The sequence below is a fragment of the Phaethon aethereus genome (assembly GCF_964289735.1).
Source record: "Phaethon aethereus genome assembly, chromosome: 6".
Lineage (NCBI taxonomy): Eukaryota > Metazoa > Chordata > Aves > Phaethontiformes > Phaethontidae > Phaethon > Phaethon aethereus.
In genome coordinates, this window is record NC_138580.1 from 26,373,811 (window position 1) to 26,394,882 (window position 21,072).

Consider the following 21,072-nt stretch of genomic DNA (forward strand, 5'->3'; position numbering starts at 1 on the left):
ACCATCTATGGCACGGTTCTCAGTGGTGCTTGACACCTCTAGAAGGGTTTGGGAAGCCTCTGTCTTCAGAGCAGCCATTTGCTCTGCTGCCTTGGGAATGACTTGTTCTTTGGGCAAGAGTGTCTGTGCAGCTACAGTCCCAAGGCAGCCCAGCAGTTGTGTCTCCACCGCTGCTGCAGGCATCACATCCTGGGGGACAGCAGGGAGGGTTTGCAGTGGCTCTGCCAGAAGCCTGCTGCTCTCTTGTGTTGTGGCCACCTGGGTGAGCATCTCTTCAACACTCTGTGCAGCCAGGTAGGCCGGTGGCAGGCCAGGCAAGATGTCCTCCCTAGGCAGCACATGCTCCACGTGGCTCATCTGGAGCTGAAGGAGGGCTGGGGGCTCCCTCATGGCCTCAAGGCTGAGAGCTCCTTCCATAGCAGGAAGCTTGTCAGCCTCCTCGTAGAAGAGGGGGCTTTGGTCCTTTGCCACTGCAGAGTGCTGCAAGGCTGGGCTCTGCCTGCATGCAGCATGCTCCTTGGGCAGCACAAGGAGCTCAGCAGAGCATGTGGCTTCACCCAAGGCGCTCACTGCCCTGCACGTGTAGAGCCCAGTGTCCTCCTCCACGCAATCCCGTACTGTCAGGGAGCCTGAGCCGTCAGGATGGCGAGCAACAGAACGATGTGCATCAGAGAAGACCTGTTCAGTCCCCTTGAACCACTGCACCTCGGGGCATGGCTCCCCAGCCACGGTGTACTCAAAGATTGCGGTGAAGCCTGGTGTACACCGCACACTGTCTGGCTCCCTGGCAAAGCAAGGGATCCCTGGTATCCGCTGCCGCACATGGAGGTGGGCGCTGCATGTGGTCTCACCATGTACATTGCTGGCTACACATGTGTACTCACCCTCATCCTGCACACCCACATATGGGAGGATGAGGCTGTGGTCATTGCCAGCAAACACTAACTTACACTCCATGGATGGGGTTAGCTTCATACTGTTGAAAAACCATTGGATTTTGGGTGTGGGGCTGCCAGTAACCGTAACAGAGAGTCTAGCTACATCTCCCTGCCAGACTTCAACATTTGAGACCTGTTTGAGGAAAACAGGGGCTTTGCCCTCCTCCATTTTCATCTTTGCTTTGTTGGAATAAACTGGTTTTTCAGGCTCAAATCCAAGTGTTTTCTCTCTATCAGGCAACTGAAGGCCGCTGCTGTAGCCTTCACTTCTTCCTTCCTCAGAAGAAACAATATGAGAGCTAGCGATGTCTGTATGGAAAAAAATTGTTGCATTTTACTAGAATGTTTAAGAGAATACTTGCAGATTAAAAATAAACAGTGTTAGTGCAAATATTTTTGTATATCTGGCGGCTTTGCCAATACTGTACCACAGTTAACAATGAACATGAGGTCCTCTTGCTGTCAAATACACAACTGCCAAAACCAGCAAGGCATGCTGTGCTGTCAGGTTACTTATGAACTTCCAATCTGGATCAACATGGGTGTCTCTTTAAACCTGACATCACAGTATGGGTTAGGCATACTCCCAGGGTGTACAATGCAAGTAACAGTCAAGAAACATTGGCATATATCACAAAGGTAATTGAAGTGGTAAGTGCCATATATATTTGTATGTACACTTATACAAACAAGTACAGCAGAGCAGTGCTAAGACCCTGGTTTAATTCAAAACACCTAGAAAAAGCAGAATGCCAGAATTAACATTGGAAAAATAACACAAACTTTTCAGTGCACAACCTTTCTTCTGGTGCAGTTAGTTCATCCCTTTCAAATCTATCTTTTGTCTAACACACTAAGATATTACCTCTCCCTTAGCAGCTTTATCCTGTTTTTGTCATTAGACCCTTATACTTACAACACCATCATTACTAAAATAATAAGTTTGCACCCTTGATTTAATGTCATTGATTTAAACCTCTGCTTTTAAACTCCTCCCTGTCACAATGTTGCATATTAAAACTCCCACAATACCAGAGAAAAAGAGGGCAGAGCACTTCAAGGTTTTTCTTTTTCTTGCCTTCATGAATTTAGACATTTATGTGTTGGACCACTTTGTTCTAATGGTGGTTTAAACATGAGAAGCAGCAGACATCAAGAACGTGTCGTTCTCTGCAGATGCTTGACTCTAGAAACATCAGTGAAATCTCAGACTTCCAGGAAAAGGACAAGCCATCCATGAAAAGCATGGCACAAAGAAAACTTTGGGAAATCAAATCCTGTTGTCCTCACTGAGTCAAGTTTGCTCAGTTAAAGCCCACACTATTTGATGCTGGAAAGATATGAGAGTTGTTATAAAAGAATAAAAGAAGTGTGAGTGAATAAATGTCTCCAAGCTCTCTAATGGTGAACCTTGGTAAGTCTCTCAATTACAGTGTCTTAAATTCCAAAACTTATTGTGAGATGATAATTTTTGCTGCACTCCAACAACAACTATAAATAAGAACAGAATATGCCATACCCAATTCTTTCTTATTGGTTTTAACAATTATTAATCTTGTCACAAATATCATAATATACAGGACATAGCATAGTGCATACAGTGATTAATTTCAGAGAAGAGATGCTTAGGTAAAAAAAAAAAAAAAAAAAAAATCACACCAGTCCTTCAGTATTACCTACCAGCCTTCTTAAAACAGTAGGGCAGTTTCCCCCGAAATACAATGTGCTAGTCAGTGTGCTGAGAAGGTGTGGCAGAATTGGGCCCATAAGAAAGTAAAAAAAATTGCAGAATGGAACCTATGCTAACACACAAGAATGCTTTATATACAGGAGTGTGGCAAAAATTAATGCACTTTTTTGTGTTCCTGGATATTTATGACAGAAAAACCATATAGATACTTTTTCATATTTTAGCTATGTCTGTAAAATGAATAAAGTACAAGAAGTGACGGACTTAAATTTTTTACACATTTATTTCACAAATTAACCATACATGTTAACATTCAGTACACATTGATGACAAACAAACATAATTCGTCCTTTTTTTAAGATACTTGGTTTGTAGAAATGAAGACAACATTAAATCTGACAATGAAATTATAAGTTTTGTAATTCTTATGAGAGCAAAACATTTTAAGAGAGATGGTCAACCATGACTTTAAGCTATACCAGTTGCCCCAGAGTAAGTTTATTCAAAACTAGAATTACTCCAGATTTATATCATTGTAACTTAGGTGAGACTTTGTCTCTCCATAAGAACATGATAGTGCTCCTGGCTCAAGTATGAAACTTAACATAAGACTTGTAAACTTACATAAACCACAAACACTACTACACAGGTAGAGATAAAGATCCTTGGCCATATATTTCAGATGTGAACATGAACTTGGACCTGTTTGGTTCATGGCTTCAAAAACAAGTTATGGGTCTGTCTCTACTAAAAAATTCAGTTTATTGATGTGCAAATTAAACATGCGTCATAATTGCTTAGGACCAAACCAAAGGGCCTCTGACCTCTTTGGCTTTGGACCTAAAAGACCCCTCATGTCACAGCTGATGTATAACATCAGATAATTCATGTCAACTTCCCTAGGGACCTCTGCTGTCTAATGAATCAGTTAGTGCTACACACAAGGAATGGATTAAGGACATATCATGAAGCAATTCTTTCCCAGCACAACATTGGGTCGGACACTCTTGCTTCTCTTTCCTACCACCATTACCTATGAGAAATCACAATTATCTCTGCCTTTTAACAATGTACAAATCTTAAATACTTATCATGGGGTCATAACTGGGAAGAAACTGAAGTGACACATTGGTATTAGCCTAACCACTCCAGTCACTTTCCCCATGTACCAGGGAAACTTGCCGCTCCTGACTTTAAGTTTATACTGGGCAACACAATCGGGCAAAGTGAATCTTTTGATCAAAAATTACTATCCCAGGTGACTGATGGGAGAGTCTTAAAGATTATTGAGTTTTTGAGGCATGCTCACCTCAGTGTGAGGACACATCAAACTCAGAAATAAGAACATGCATGGACAAAACTGAATGTACTATAGGAATAGTTCTTTTACACTTAAAATCACCATGCTCCTTAAAGCATTTTGCAAGGCAACTGACAGTAATTTGTAAATAACTGGAAGAACCTCATGAACAGGTAATCAAAGTTAAAATAATTTTTGCTTAGGGTTGTTGAACTCAAGGTTTCACCTTCGCATATAGGAAACTGGAAAGCTGGCACATGCATTAGAGAGTTATTTAACTTCTGATAAACATTAGTTAATAACTTTCATACTTTTAACCTATTTTCTTAATCAATTTATCATTGTTTATGTACGATAGATTTAGTTCTGATTTAATTATGTCAGCTACTGTTGATGACTCCTCCTAAATATTAGCATTATTTTAAATACAAAAATATATACTCACATTGAGAACATTAATGTAAAAATCTCATCTGCTGAGAAAATGCCACAGATAACAATTGAATGTATTCTACTTATTTCTGGTCATCTTGACACATAGCACACTCAACTGTTACTAATTTTAAAAAAAGAAAAAAGGATTATGTAGAGATTTAGTTCTAATGTGAAACAAGACAACTGCATAAAAATCTCCCACCTTTTTACTACTATGTATTTTTTATGCATGACACTGGAATATGGGGACAACCAAAATTTTTTAATTGAATTTACAGTTGTAGCATTGATTTGTTATGCTCCCTCTCCTTTCTCTTTAACTTCTAAAGATACAGTACAAAATATCTTTTTATGTTTATTACTTGGTAATAGAGAAAAAAAAATCCTGTCCAGTCTCTACTAATGCAAAACTTTCATTTTTTTCTCATTGTGTTGCTTTTCTTTGCAACAACATAATTCCATTGACTTAAAAAAAAAAAAAAGTCATTTAATTCCATGAGTCAGTAGAATGAGGCCCATGGATGTAAGAATTTTGCAGTGATAGAAACTGTAAACACAAGCTTTGAATCAGTGAGACTCACATGTTCTGACACAACATTGTGAGAAGGGGAATACCAATTTAAGGAGTTCTTTCACAGAACTATATCCAAACTAAACAGCAAATGTAGAGTTAGTATTCCATACCTTTAGATTATAAGAAAAAAGTGGTTTCTACATTTTCAGGTGATTTCTAGCCTACATAAAACAATAATGATTGCACTGTTACAGACACACAGGCATATGTACACTATACGAAAAAATTACTCCTATATGAATGAGAGTCAATTAAAAGATCCTTACAAGAATGAGTAAAGAGCTTGGAAGGAGCCCGAAATATATCTTGGTGCAGGAAATGTGCACAAGACCTATGCACAGATTAAATCTCACTTAAATTCCCCAATGAAGGCAAATTTAAGTGAGATAGAAATATGCCCACAGCGTGGTTTTCATCCCTAAAGAGATGAGAAACAATGCCCCTAAAATGAGTGTTGCATTTTTACCTGCAGTGAACAACAGCATAAACACATTTAGTCCTTCAAAAGAGGCTCTGAAATAAATTATGGAAATTTAGTATAATGTTAACATCGCACAAGTCTCAGCAGTCCCTGCCCTGTTAGTAGCTATACATTTGTACTTCCCGCTGTCACTCTGCATCAAGTTTTCAATAGTAAGGCTATGAGAGCCCCCCTGCTCTTCCTGTGCACAGTATCTGTCCCCTTCCAACAATACCCCATCCTTGTACCAGTGGACGCTTGGGTGGGGGGAACCAGTCACAAGACACTGGAAGCATGCTGAGGCACCTACAAATGTACTGTAGTCAGAAATGAGCCTCAGAAATTTGGGAGGGGCTTCTGTGACCTGGAACTCAAAGCTGCAGCTCTCCGAGTCCTCTGCCCTAAACTCAACCTGTTCCTCTTGGGACGGCTCCGCAAACACATCGAAACTAACGTTGACACACTTCTCCCCTTCCACTTCCTGCTCTCCTTGAGCCACCGCAAGCAGTCGGATTGCTTTCTCTGAGTCATCTATGTGTGGCTCAAACTCAAACTCCAGCTCTATGTCTGACTGGTCACCTGGGCTCACAGTCTTACTCAAAAGCAAGTCACACTTCTGGGGCATCTGTAATTCACTGCCTGTGATTGCCTCACTGCTCACCTCAGTACTTGCTCCCTTCTGAGCCATGACTGTGAGGAAGCCTTTGCACATTGCTTCTCCCAGCCTATTGATTGCCTGACAGCAGTACCAGCCACCATCAGAAGGACCTACATTTTGGACCTTCAGACTGTGAAGTCCCTCCTTCTGACTCACAACATACTTTCCTGTGGCAGGCGTCACGCAAGTGTCACCTCTGAACCACTGCACTACTGGGACAGGAGTACCTGTTACCACACACTCAAACGCTGCTTCCAAGCCTTCTGTCACCTCGACATCTGCAAAGGGCACGGCAAAGCGGGGAGGCATTTCAGTTACTTGGAAATTGATTTTTACATCCTCATTCTGCTCTGCGGCCAAGCCTGCAGCTTGCTCTAACAAGGCAAGCGGAAGGACATCCAGGGAAACCACCATGCTCTTCTTATCTGGGCTAAACTCAGGACTGGTTATGATTTTGACCTGCTTCTCAAACTCCTTCACCTCATTTTCATCCAGCTCCACTTCCAGGAGGATTTCCTGTGGTGAAGGTGACCTTGAAGATGTGCTTTGCTCCAGGTCAAAGTGTATAACATGCTGGTGGGTGACAGGAGGTGGCAGTGCTAGTGACTGCCCATCTTCAGACAAAACTTCCACCTGCGCAATACTTTTAGCTTCCCCGACAATGTTCACTGCATGGCACAGATACTGTCCTCCATCGGCTTTCTGGACATTAGTGATCTCCAGCATGCATTTGTCCCCATCATTCTCTATCTGCACTCTCTCATCCAACTCCAGCAGAGATTTATTATGATACCACTTCACCCCTGGCTTGGGCACACCCACCACCTCAGCCACAAAGCTCAGCGTGCTGCCTTCATACAGCCTTCTCCTGCTCAACGCCTTGAGGAATGCAGGTGGCATCTCCCCACCTGATGGCTCCAGGGCTTCACAGGGGGTCCTAAACACCTCAGCCTGTGGCTGGGCAGGAGGCTGCTGCCTTCTCTCACAGAGGGGAAGCATGGCCAGGGCGTCCATATACTCCCCAGTGGGTGTCCGGTAGCGCTCTGGTGGCGTGCTGTCCCCTGATGCAGAGCGGGGTCCCTCAAAGGGTGTGAAGTAGTGCTCTGATGGTGTGTTGCATTTTGAACCCTCAGAAGGTGTGGAGTAGTGCTCAGGTGGTGTGCTGTACCCCGAGCCTTCAGACGGTGTGGAGTAGCGCTCAGGTGGTGTGTTGTACCCTGAGCCTGCAGATGGTGTGGAGTAGCGCTCGGGTGGTGTGCTGTACCCTGAGCCCTCAGATGGTGTGGAGTAGCGCTCAGGTGGCGTGCTGTATCCTGAGCCCTCAGACGGTGTGGAGTAGCACTCAGGTGTGCTGAGTGGTGTGTGGTAGGATGCTGAGGAAGCAGTTTCAAAGATCTCCACTGAGGAGGGAGGTGTGTAGAAGCGGTCTGAATCAGGCGACTCCTCTCTGCTCCCGCTCTCAAGCTCTATAGACATTTCTGACTCAGGAGAGAAGGGCCGGGCAAGTTCCTGCTGGTTGTTGTAATAGTCGTAAACCGTGCTGAAGGTAACCTCCTCCACTTCCAGTGAAGTGATGGTCTCTTGCTGCTCCTTGTGAATCATCCTTTTGAGATCTGGACTTTCCTGCATCCCAGTTGACCTTAAATACTTGGCCAGGGACAAGTCAGGCTCCAACTCTAAGGCTTGAATGGCACTCAGCTCTGGACCTGCAGAAATATCCTCCCACAGTCCTTCTCCAGAGGCTTCCTCAGTGGGCGTCCTCTTCTTGCCCCAAGACTCCTTCCTTTGCTCATTCTGTGCCACAGGATCATCCAATATTAAACCAAGTAAGAGCTGCCCGAAAGAGAAGCCCTTGGTTGTGTTTGGTTCCTGTTGGGTGTCCCTGACCATCACCTCAGGGCAATCTGTGCTTTCTATCTCACAGGTGGAGCTGCTCATTCCTGTCTCAAAGACCTTTTCTATTCCAGATCTGCCTTCCTCCTCAGCCTGATGCCCAGCCTGGGGTTTATTTTCACGGGCAGCTTTTTTCAAGTCAATAATGAAGCTGTGACTCTGGGAGTCTGTGGTCTCCTGTCGTTCCCCACTCTCCCACACATGTGTTTCCTGCACTGCTCTTTGGAAATCTACTGTGGACTCCACTGGAAAACTATGAATTTGTCCCTCAAGTGACTCTTCCCCACAGACACTCACCTCTGACTCATTAATTTCTTCAGCAGAAGATCTCTCTTCAGCAGATATTATGACGCTGCCAAGGTCCCCATTCAGGATTTGCAAATCAGCCCTTCTGATTTCTCTTGGCTGTGCCTCTTTCTGGGCATCGACCTCCTCCTGCTGCATCCTGTAGCTCTGATGCAGCTCTTCACTCAGAGACATCTCTTGCACAAGCACATCATGTTGGTGCACAGGGGAGGTGAGCCCAGTCTCTCCTACCTCCACACTCTCCAGACCTGTAGAGGTTTGTGCCTGTACTGTGTCCACAGTCTCTGCAGCTGAGAAAGGCTCCACAAACTTCTTCAGATCAAATGTGGTACTAGTCTCATCAGTCTGAGATGGCAACTGCTGCTCTTTGAAATGCACTTCTAGGTGAAGCTCAACTTCCTCAGTAAATTCCTGACCCAAGTTTTCTATGCCAGCGGGAGGAAGGATTGGATCTAAAGAAGAGCTGTCTGCATCAGACTTCATTTCTTGCGGCATTTTGTCATCATTGTGCATTTCCCAGTAAGTGGCATCCCCAGCATCGGTCATTTCTTCTTTATAAAGATGATCATCAGCCTTGATGTCCTGTTCAATATCAGTTGATCTCTCTTGCACCTCGGCCTGTTCGTCCTGCTTCTCTTCTGTACAGAAGTCATAAAAGCTGAACCGCTCCTTTGTGGGTGTGCTTGCAATGTTGTCCTGCAAATGGGGCACACTTGGCTCTTCTACAAGAGGCACATCAGGAGATGTTGCCTCCCAGGCAGGGGCGTTGCTCTCCTCCGTGTGAGCATCACTCTCCTCTTGCACCACAGGTGATATAGGAATGAAAAATTGTGAATCCTCACACTCCCTTGCCAGAGCAGACTGCTCAGAGGCATGTGTTTGCCCTTTCACTTCCATAAATGGTGACTTCAAAATGTCCCAGGAATGAGTACCTGTATGTGATACCACCTTGTCTCCTTCAGCCTCCAGCTCCTCTGAAAAGTGACCTGAGTCCTTGGCCACCAGTTCATGCTCTTCTTTGGACATGCTGGGGCGCAGCTCAGTGGCATCAGTTCCAAAGCTGCATTCCTCAGAGTCAGGTTTTTGCCTGTGTTGCTTCATCTCAGAAATACCATCCGCATCCCTCACACTTTCTTCTGTATAACCCATTTCTTGCCTTGCATACACTTCCATGATATCCAGCACTGTGATTTCCTCCACCGCACTTTCCCTGAATTGAGTTTTCTCACACTCCTTTTCCAGCTGCTCACCAGGAGATGGAGACAGCCTCAGGGACCAGGGTAAGCAGGCTTCCTCCTGCTTTGAGCATGTGATTTGTTCCTCTTCATCCTTCCCAAGTGTCCTGAGGGCTTGGAGGTGCAGAACATGGTCCACAGCAGGCAGTTCCTCAGTGTCTCCATCCTTGCTATACAACCTGGGTGCACCAGGCTGCACTGTTAGCTCAGAGGCAGTCTGTGCTGTTCCAGCCACATTCTTGGCCACACAACAATACAGCCCAGCATCTGTGACAGAGATCCCTCGGATGTGTAAGCGGTACATGCCATTCTTGCCTTCCTCAAATCTCAGCCTCTCACTGGCAGAGAGGGTCTGGCCATTCAGGGACCAGGCCACAGCTGGTGGGGGCTGCCCAGACACAGCACACTCCAACACCACTGCCTCCCCTTCATGGCAATGAATGTGTGCTGGGGCTTCTGTCACAATCTGGGGTGGCTCATTTCCCACATCAAATGAAAATTTGAACTTATGCTTTATGGTGGGTGCAGTGTGGTCTGGAGAGGGCTGCGTGGTCTCCCTTACCTCTGTGTCTTGCTCTGGTGTTGGAGTGGCAGCAGTGATTTTGATTTCCACAGGCAGTGACAAGAAGTCTAACTCTGGAACTGCACTTGGCAGTCCCTGCTCTGCTGCAGAGGCCAGGCTGATGACTTCTTTCTCCCCCACATTCTCCATCTCCTGCTTCTTCTCTTTATCCCCTTCTTCTTCCTCCTTCACCTTCTCCTCCTCTTCCTCATCTTTCTTCCCTTCCTCTTCCTCCTCCTTCTTCTTGGCCTCACAGGCTGGCATCTGCCGCCTCACATGGAGTGCGGCTGAGGTGCTGACTGTGCCCAGTGGGTTGAAGATCACGCAGGTGACAGTGCCACCATGCTGTGGGAGCAGGTATGGGAAGGTCAGTGTAGAGCGGCACTCTGTGGTGTGAACAGCGGTGCCCTGGATGCGCCCCACGGGCTTGTTGTTGTTGTACCAAGTGACTGTGGGCTGTGGACGGCCATGAAAGAGGCAGGAGAAGGTGCATCTGTGCCCCTCAACAGCCTCCTGGGACTTGACCTCCTGGACAAAGAGGGGTGGGCAGGGCTCCAGGAGCCCACCTGGCATCTGCCATCTCTCCCCTGAGGCCTTGGGTGTCTGGTACCCCTTCACAACCTGCACTGCCAGGGTCTCCGAGCCATCCATTGTGGCAGCCACCTCAGGTGGGCTGGGCTTCTCAGGAGGGCCCCCCTGGGGCATGGACATGAGGGATTCCTGCTTCTTTTTCAGAGCTGCCCTCTTTGCCTCCCGCAGCCGCTGCAGCTTCCAACGGATCTCCTCATCTAGTAGCTCCTCAGCATCTGCCCATGTGCCACTGTGCTCCCTACCACATGCCAGCCCTGGACGGTGAGACCCCATCAGTGGAAGCCTCTGGAAATGAATGGTTCGTACCATGCCCCGGGCTGGGGAGAGGTCCCGAAGCAACTGATTAGTCTCCTGCCCCTTGTCAAAGGGTGAGCCAGTGCAGCGGAGCACCACCCGCAGCCGGTCCTCCTGCCGCTGCTGCAGCAGGCACTCCCAGCTCTCCTGCATCCACTCCACTTTCCCTGCGAAACCCAAGCCCTGCTGCTCCCCACTGCGTGCCACCAGCAGCGAGGCAGTGGACTCAGCTGAGCCCTCACTGTTAATGGCAAATACCCTGTAGCTGCCAGCATCGTGCTCCCGCACATCCCGCACCTCCAGGCTGGCATGGTGCGTGTGCTCTTCACTCTCAGTGCAGATCACCTTGCGGCAGTCCTGGTGGACTGGCCGGTTGTTGTGAAACCAGGCCATGTGAGGCGCCGGGCATGCCACCAGCTTGCACTGGAAGAGCGCAGGGTCCCCCTCCAAGACAGACCTACACTTGAGGCCCTGTGTGAAGGTGGGTTTACAGTTCTGAGTGCAAGCCAGCGCCGCCGCTGTCCCAGGTCCCTTGAGGCTTGCCTTGCTGTGCTGCTCTGCAAGAGAAGGAGACTGGGTTACAACATGCCACACTCTGCCTGACATCTGTCTGAAAAAATGAAATAGCAATATACTGAAATAAAAAAAGGGCATGCAACAGTTTTCATCACACACCCAGGAAAAAAAAAAGTAATTCACTCACCATATTTGTTCGAATAAACGCAACGCCTTGCTCTGTTTTAAAGATTGACACGAAAATCGTTCGTTGTCTGTTCTTTCTTCAGACTGTGGAAATTTCTTCTTGAACAAGCAAAAATGAATTTCAAAATAACATGTTCTTCTGCGTGTATGTTTTTGCTGCCTGGAAAAGCTGCGTGTCTTTGGGTGGCAAAGAAGAAAATCTTACCTGACTTGCAGACAGTAGAATAAACGCCCTTTTTCACCCTTCTGTTTGTAGATTAAACGTTCAAACAATTGAGAAAAAATATTTTGAAAGATATTTTTTAAAAAGTAAGTAATTAGCTAACATGAAATGAGAAGGCGTTTATTCGAACTAATACAGCCACTAACTTCACAGTGTTATGCACAGGGATAAAAGCAAGCAACATGAACCACATATGCTATCTGCAAGCCAGGGTAAGAGATGTATAATGATGAATTAATGTATGTAAAAAAAGTGCAAGGAATCAATGGGAATGTGTAGCTTTCACATACCCTAAACAACAAATGCTTTCTAGTATACTTCATCCATCCATCAAATAGTGGCCATTGAACTGATTCATGTTAGGTTGCTAACTGATTTAAAAATAATGATTAAGATTGTATAACTTCCTTCTGAAGTAAACTATTCCATGCATTCAAAAGGAAATTGAACAAATAAAAGCTCTGTGAACAGCTGCAAAGCATGAAGTAAAAGTTAAGAATATTGCTGCAAAATTATAAATTTGAAGTTTTAAACATATTTTAAAACTTAAATAACCTTATAATGCACGTAATCCTTTGCATATCAAAACAAACATGCAACATGTTCCAATATGCTTTAAAGTGTGTCTTTCTTTCCCCATCAGACATTACATGTAAGCAGATAAAAGCTTTTCACAATGTTACTAATTACTGGTACTAATTATTGCGTGTAACATCATTGGTGACTGTACCTTTCACTTCCATTTCAATCTCTTCCTGTAGCTTCTCATGAATAATTTTTTCAGGAGCTAGGATAAAAAGACAAAGTTTTTTGAGCTATAGGTGCCAAATATGCCAAGAAACACTTTAGGTAGTAAAAACATCCAATCTTCTTGCAAATATACAGAAATTCACACACACACACACACATAAATGCATGCCAAACAAATCAAACACTTGATAAGTTTTGAGAACAGAGTAATCAAATGCTTTCAAACTTCTTTGCAATGTACACTTTTCTATAAGATTTGCTTTCTTTTTTGCAAGGTGGGGGAAAGTTTCTAATGTAACATGCCTTTATCATGCCTTAAATCCCTGAAGAAAACATTCAACAATCCACAGACTAATGAGATGCTTCTTGTTCTTTATTATCTCCCAGGGAATGAATGTATTGGAATGCAATGATGCTATGCATGAGGAATTGATACTTGGAAAGAACATGCAGTTGCCAACCTGTCACTCTGAGATGGGTGCTGCACTCGGCTTGTCCTGCAGGATTAACTATTCTGCACTTGTATATACCCTTGTGGTTCTGCCCAACTTTCAACAATCTTAAACTGCACAGTGGCCCATCATGTTTTAAGGAACACAATGCAGATTCCTCAACTATTAGCTGATTGCACAGCCAGACCACGCAAGGTATAGGCACACCCTTCATTATACAAAAGAGTAACACATCATCTCCTTCTTTTACAGTGGTTTCTGATGGCAGAGTTTCAAGAAACTCTGGTGCTTCGGCATCAGTTTCTGTGATGTCTTCACATGGCACAACATCAGGATAGTAGACTCTGTTTCTTTGCTTCTCAGTTTCATATGGTCTTTGGGATGTAGATATAAACAAGCTTGAGGTTTTCTTGTGAGATTCTTGCTTAACTTCAGATGCTTTAAACTGACAATCTTTGGCTGCTTTAAAGCTTTTAGTATCTGATTCAAGGGTAATTTTTGTTACTGCTTTGGCTTGTGCTTCTTTTGCTAGGTAAGAATAAAGTTAGGAAAAGGATTAGGTCAGATGTTTTGTAGGAACGAAAGATATACTTAGGGGGAAAAAACCCAATAATTAGCATTGAAAGAATGTCCAGCCATATTAGTGCTACAACAATGCTTTTAAATATGAGTGATTACACATTTAAGAGCTCTATTCCTGCTGGGTTAATTCTAGGTACCAGTTAAGCCTATGGGGCTTTCATGGGACCAAGACTTGGTCTGTAATGCCTAATACAAGCACATCTTTACTTTTAATTGAGAGCCTCAATTTAGAAAGTAACAGCAGGAGATTATGTAAAGCGCTTTGCACAGCTCAAGTGAAGAAAGAAACTTCAATATGTAAGAGCCAAATCACCAAGGTCAATGGCTTCCTCATTATTCATCTTAGTTTTCTGCTCTTGATTCCTTTGAGCTCATCTATCTATATATAGCTATCTATGTATCTATACTATGTATCTGTACTATATATCTATACTATCACCTGTCCAGTGTGGTGATAATACGTTTTTGTGTCTCCACTAGTGGTAACACTACTAACATTTTCATACACTGGTGTCAGGAAGAAGTGGAAGGAGTCTTAGCAAAAATAAATAGTTATATCTCAGGGAGAGTGAAGGGTAGAAGACAATTCATTAGTGCAGTAAAACAATACTTGCACCCATTAATCCTTTCAAGTACATTGACCTGTATTTCCAACCTCGGAATTGGAACTTTGGATTTATTGGAAACAAGTTGGATCTATAGAGTGGAGGGTCAATACCTTAAAATGACAAGGTATCTAGTTCAACACTGCTTATCTGACATTCTTATCTTCCTTAAACTCCAGCTTCAGGAATATTCAAAATGTAAAAATTCCTACCAGCCTGTTTTGCTTTACATCTCGCTGCATATCATGAAGGAATAGAAAGTCTCATGTGGAATAAAAAGTCTCATACATCTGTGACTTGCTGGGAAGAGGCATAAAGTTACAATACCAACTTCCCGGTACTGCACATGTCACTTATGAATAGAGCTGTAAATGTGGAGGAAAAAACCCAAAGCATTATTACTAGAGCTTTCTCAATTAAATACTACTAATAAAGGAAATATGAGTGAGCTGTAGGCAGTGATAATGAAGTTGCAAAAAGTAAGTCATAATGTTAAAAGTCAGATAACCACCTTTGACTGTTAGTGTTGCAGCAGTTGTTGTCCCTCCACAATCGTTATATACAGTACAACTGTACAGTCCTTGATCTGTCAGCTGGGCATTTAGGATTGTGAGCCGTAGGACATTTCCATTTTGTAATGTCTTCAATTTTTCAGACACTTCTATCCTTTCACCTTCATGGGTCCAAAGAAACTCAGAGAAGAATTCATTTTCTAAGCCACATATGAACTGAGCAGTGTCACCACATTTCACAGTTAGGTCTCTGAGATGCAAGAGAATCTTTGGAGGGACATCTTTCATTTCCTGAGCAGTAGCCTTAGAGATCCTGGTGCTCTGTGATGTTTGGGAAAGGATTGTTGTGTGCATGGCTTCCATTTCTTCTGTAGCCTTCATGATCAAACTTTCTGATATGCTTTCAAAAACCTGTACACCCAATTCCTGTGATGGTTGTTGCACTGATTTAAATTCTTTTTGATAAGTTTTTATGTTCTTCTTTGTGGGAGGAGCAACATGAAGTTCTGATATAGCCTGCGACCGGATAGACTCTTTTACATCTTTCCCAGAACTTTGCCTATCTAGGGCTTGCACTGTGTAATCAAGTAACAAAAATAACAATATTAGTATCTAAAGAATTTTTCTGGGCCATGCTCTGAACAAAATCAAACAGCATGGAGGATGAGAATGAATGATCTTCATTTGAAAACTCAGCATGCCAGATGCACTACACTCTTGACTAAAAGATTATCCATTCATATTTACGAATGACAAGTGATGCCTAAGCTACTCATGCAGTTGATACACAGTTGATACTTGTCTCTTCTTTCACTGAAGTTATCCATTTTAATATTGGAAACTTATTATGGAACTTTTTAAGGAGGTATTTTTTTTTCCTACAGGATAGTGCAAAATACCTCAGTCAATGCTATAAAGATCACTTAATTACTTGTTTTGAAAATCTGAATTCCTTCAGTAAAATTATTCTATTCTTTGACCTGTATCAAGATTAAAATTTGCAAATTTCTGAATGTTACAGCTTAAACAGAAGAAATGAGAGTGGCTGGGTTACAGAGGATAGATACTACTAACATCTGGTAAAGAAAAGGTGTGAAACAAGGAATGAAGAACATTAGTAACAGTGTAAAAGTGTGGTATACAACAAACTGAATCCCTTTGAAGTAAAAATGGGGCTTTACCTTCTGCAGTCACTGTAAGTGTAGCTGTACAAGTTGTTTCTCCAGCACTATTTCTTGCCTTGCAAGAGTATTGGCCAGCATGCTCTAAGAAAGCATCTACTATTATCAGTATAGCTGTGCCTGTAGACTCATCAAAGTGGAAAACTAAGTCTTTTGTTGGCAACATGAGTTGTTGATTATGAAACCACTGGATTTTTGGTTTGGGCATGCCAGAGACTCTAGCTTGAAATCTGACTGATTCCCCGCTGCATACCCTGCAGCTTGAAATAGGCTGGATAAAGGTGGGCCTTTGGCCAATAGACTCCTCCTTAAGTGAAACAGATGAAGAAACATGCCAATGGGACTCTGATGTAACTTCTTCAACCTTTTTAAATCCTGAAAAGAAGCATGCCAACTTTTAATTTCTTACCCTACACTACAATAAATTTTGTCTCTCATTCAAAATTTTTTTCCCTAACTTGCAACTTAACAGCATGAATTATTCTAATTCATTACATATAAAACCTGCTGCAAAAAGAAAACAAAGTATTTATGGTTAAATAATATCAAGGACAATACAGAACTTAAATAGCAAATTCTCCAGACAATACTTCTGCTCTAAAACTTTGGTCAATGTTTCATCAATTCATATGAATGTAAACTATTTCTTTTCAGCTGCCCAAGTACCTGGTACACACCTCTGTTTAACGTGTTTTCCAACACTTTCAAAGTAATGTATTTTATACAAAAACGCTTACTAGATTCTCCTCACAGTCAAATCAAAGAATGTGTAAGCAAAACACTTCTATTAGAAACAAGGTTTCTACCATGTTTGGTACATGACAGCTTCTAATACTGGAAAGAATGAAAAGGTGAGGTGCATGGAACATTGAAAAATTGTTTAGTAAGTTTTCCTGTGCATGGCCTATATTTTGGAGACATAAATGTATGCTGTAGAGATTGTAAATGGTAACAATTAATTGAGTTAAAAGACAACATGACAGACAATGACTCACATATCAGTGTATATTGAGATTAGTATTGGAACATGACCTAAACAAGTCATCTTCTTTAATTAGACACTGTACCTTCTAACTTCAAGGTAGCAGTGCTTGTCACTTGGCCTACAGAATTACTAGCCACAAAGGTATAGATTCCTTCATCCTCTGGATAAGCTTCAGCAATCTCCAGCTGGTAAGTGTCTTCAAACTGAGTCATTCTAAAAAAACGTGATGGCTTGATCTCCCTCTCTTTGCTGTACCAAGAGACTTTCAGATCTGCTCAAGCAACCAAAAGAAGAAAAAATGCATAATTTACGATATTAAACTAGTAAGCAAACACTGTTTTTATATTTATATCTGTCAGAAATCTTAATCTTAAGTATCTTTTTTTAAGTCTAAATGTACCTTGTATTACTTTAGTAATGTATTATCAGTGGAAAGTGGCCTACTTGTTGCTTTAAGTTTTCATTTCTGTGTTGAAAATATTTGTATGGGAAAACTGATTCTGGTGCTGCTATATTCCTGAGAAAAAGTAATTTTTAATTTCCCCTCTTAATGTATAAATTTGAAAATATTTTGCCACTACAAAATTCAGAGAAAGTCTCATTTTTAAAAAGGAATTCTGCTGCAATTGCCTGATTAAACAGGCTTTAAAATCACTAGGTTGAATTGAACAGGTTATAGAAATTAAAACAGAATATCTCTTTGCTAAGGACAGTATCTTGCCTCTTTTTTTGCAAATATTGTAAGTTTTACACAACATATTTCTCAGGAAAGATCCTGTCTTTGTAGCTTTGTAAAATTCCTATATGAAATGTGTTACTTGATTTGTATAGATTCTTGTAGACTTGGGAAAGAAGAGGACTGAAGCAAACTTTAACCTTGCCTCTCTACCTGGCACTACATTATGTCATGAATCAAATGTTTTCATACAAATAGTGTACTATTACTGTCATCAGAAGAAACGGTGTTTTCAATAGCCAGCTGCATATTGTGTATCATTCAACAACTGTATTTGCAATCATGTATTACCTAAACCTAATATAAAAGGTTTTCACAACACAAGTGAGAGGTATGCCAATCCATTTGGATACAGTATTCAATAATGGAAATTTTCAATAGGAAAAATTTCGTCACCGGAAGGGTTGTCAAGCATTGGAACAGGCTGCCCAGGGAAGTGGTTGAGTCACCATCCCTGTAGGTATTGAAAAGACATGTACATGTGTGACTTAGGCACATGGTTTAGTGGTGGACTTGTCACTCTTAGTTTAGTTTATGGTCGAACTCTATTTAAAGGTCTTTTCCAACCTAAACAATTCTATGATTCTATGAAAGGGGACCTAGATGAAAGGATCCTTATGCTCTGTGTTGTAAATGCAGCTTCCACATTTGCATAAATACAGTTCTTGTAAAAAAAGTGACACTAGCATGCTTTGCACAGGGGGTAGGCCAGTCTTTCCAACATACATTTTCTGAGTTTTAGCACCACTTCTAGAGCAGAATCAGATTTGTTATAAAGCTTTTTTAAAAACAAAAAAATTGAGTTTGATTTCAAGTAATAGAAATGCAAATCGTATCTATTTTCATATACAGGTATATTACCAATTTTAAGTCGATTTTTACACAACTATCGCTCAGTATTATTTTTTAATTTGGAGTTTTATTTATCTTTAAATAATTGTAAATCCTTGGGGATTGGAACTGGATCTTATTCTTCAGTTTACCATGTGAATATTTTATTACTAGTCATATTCAAGGCCATTTATTGAAGTGAAGAAAGGTAGTTTTATTTGGTTTTGTGTTAACTTGGAAAGAATTTTAATTGTAGAAAGATATTCTATGTAACTAAAACTAGCAAACCTATTTAAGGAAAATCTACACTTAAAAAGACAATGAGCAAACACCTTTTATGCTAGGAAAAAGACTGCAATTGCAGCTTACTGTTTGCAGAGTGATAAGAGATACTTTAGGAATATTAGGATAGAGGTTGAAACACAGTTTCAGTTTGTTTGTTCAGTTAATTGACATGACACTGTGTCATCAGAAGCTTCATTATATTCATTTAACATGATAATGCATTTCCACCATGATACTCCGTGCTTTGGAACATTTTACTCACTGACACAGTTTTCCAACATCTGTAAACATCTGAAACATTGAGACATTTTCAAAGACAAACCTTTAGAAACAGACCTTCTTTTGAGAAACTCTTAATGTTTATGACAGTTCATAACTTCCGTGCTTGATGCCATCTTTGACATACAACTTGCTTAACCGATAGTCATCGGTAAGTAACACTTTGTTGTGTGCATATATCAAATAACAGTGCTTCTAGGGAAAGACTGACCCCAGCACATACACTGTTGCATTTTTTTCTGAGTTCAAGATGAAAAATTCTGAGATGAAAAGATGTGCAGCATTTCATTAAACCCACCTGTCCCTGTAACTTTGCACTGAAAACGAGCAGACTGTCCCTCGGACGTAACAGCATCACGTAGTGGTATTATGACAGCAGGTGGATACACTGGCACTTCTAGCTCAGGAGAAACAACTTCTGGGACTAAAGGATAGGAAAAAGAAGTTGTTTTTAAAGATGAAGAAGATCACACACATGTCGACAATCTCATTTCACAGACATTGTTATGAACACAGGAAACTTACTTTCCACTGAAAGTGAAGCTGAAGTTGTAGCAACTCCATAGTCATTTTTTGCTTCACAGGTGTACACTGCTGCATCTTCAGGGAAAGTTTCAATCAGCAATAGAGTATATTCTTGTGCATCATGAAGAAATTTGCACTTGAAACCTGGAGAAAGTGGTTGATCATCTTTGTACCAGGAAATTTTGGGCTGGGGTTTGCCTGATATCATAGCACAGAAGCGGGCAGGTTTGCCAGACTCCACAAAGGTTGGCTCTAGCTCTTGAATAATTTGGGGTGGCTCCGGCGCTGCAAATTGCAGGGGGGTGGGGGGGGAGGGAGAATAGAAAGGAGAGAGAGAAATCTCATTATTGACATTTACCAAGGCTTCAAAACTATTAGCAAGGAATTTATTTGTTTTCTAAATCTTATTATTCCCATTACTGTGTGCCCAAGAAAATCTTCCCTTTTCCTTGATACATTCCCCCTTGATAGGGGGAATGACCTAGCAGCAGGTGCCCCAGCATAATTAGCTGTGTTGGCATAAGTGTTTTCTGGCAAAACGTGTCCAAGAATTGTTAGGTTGATCCCTCTGGCAAGGCGTATTTGTCCATATGAACAAATCAGTTTTATGTGGACTTGAGAATTTCCTGGTCTAAATAAATACAGTAGGGAAAAGAACTGCTATAGGATTTTCATCAGCTAGCCACCTATTTCCATAGAGCAAGAAACATCCAAGTGCATGAGGATTTTGGTACTGTTCCAGACATAAGATTCTCTTTGGAATTTTTTTTTTTTTTTTAAACTTTCAGAGTTAGACTTCCAGAAAAGCAATATACAAGTCAGAAAAACACAGGGTAATGAATACAGTCAAACCATTGTTTGCAGGGATACATACCATTCACATAGAGAACAACAGAACTCCTATTCCGTCCCGCAACAAAAGTATATTCTCCAGCATCAGAGTAAGTGGTTTCAAAGATGGTCATTCGATGAACTCTCCTTTCCACTACATAACTGTATCTTTCCTCATATTGGAAGTTAATCTCAATACCATCCTTGTACCACTGTGGTTCAATATCATCTTCATTGACTTCAAATTCAATTTCAGCTCTTTGTCTCTGAATGACCTTTGAACAAGTAGAAGAAATACTAGAAATAGAAGTTGTTTTTATGGATGTTCCTACATTCCCCTGTCCTAGAATAAGGCCCTGACCTTATGATTACAGATGTTTGTGCTAGGACACTTACTGGTTAGATATTCGCATAATCCTTTGCTTTATTCTTTGAGTAACAAAGTTATGAAATATTTATTCTTCTGAGTAGGCCATACCTGAACATCTTTACGGATGCTTCTGATACGTATGTCACGACCTTCCACTATCAAATTGGCACTGGATGTATTTCCACCTGCTACTACAGTGTACTGACCAGCATCAGACATTCTTGTGGAAGGAATTATGAGACGATGGACATATTTCTCTCTCTGAATTTTCATCCTAAGGACATCCG

General features: G+C 41.9%; 1 protein-coding gene across 1 annotated transcript in view; it reads right to left on the reverse strand.

The window, feature by feature from the left end:
• The window catches only part of TTN (titin), a gene marked incomplete at both ends in the record, with an annotated part of 240,774 nt that overhangs the window by 189,990 nt on the left and 29,712 nt on the right, over positions 1–21,072 (reverse strand). Inside the window, 6 exons of the mRNA XM_082001715.1 lie at positions 12,592–12,648; positions 17,011–17,199; positions 19,358–19,483; positions 19,585–19,869; positions 20,459–20,690; positions 20,894–21,059. Coding sequence (XP_081857841.1) covers positions 12,592–12,648; positions 17,011–17,199; positions 19,358–19,483; positions 19,585–19,869; positions 20,459–20,690; positions 20,894–21,059 — 1,055 coding nt within the window. The remainder of the gene's footprint in view (positions 1–12,591; positions 12,649–17,010; positions 17,200–19,357; positions 19,484–19,584; positions 19,870–20,458; positions 20,691–20,893; positions 21,060–21,072) is intronic.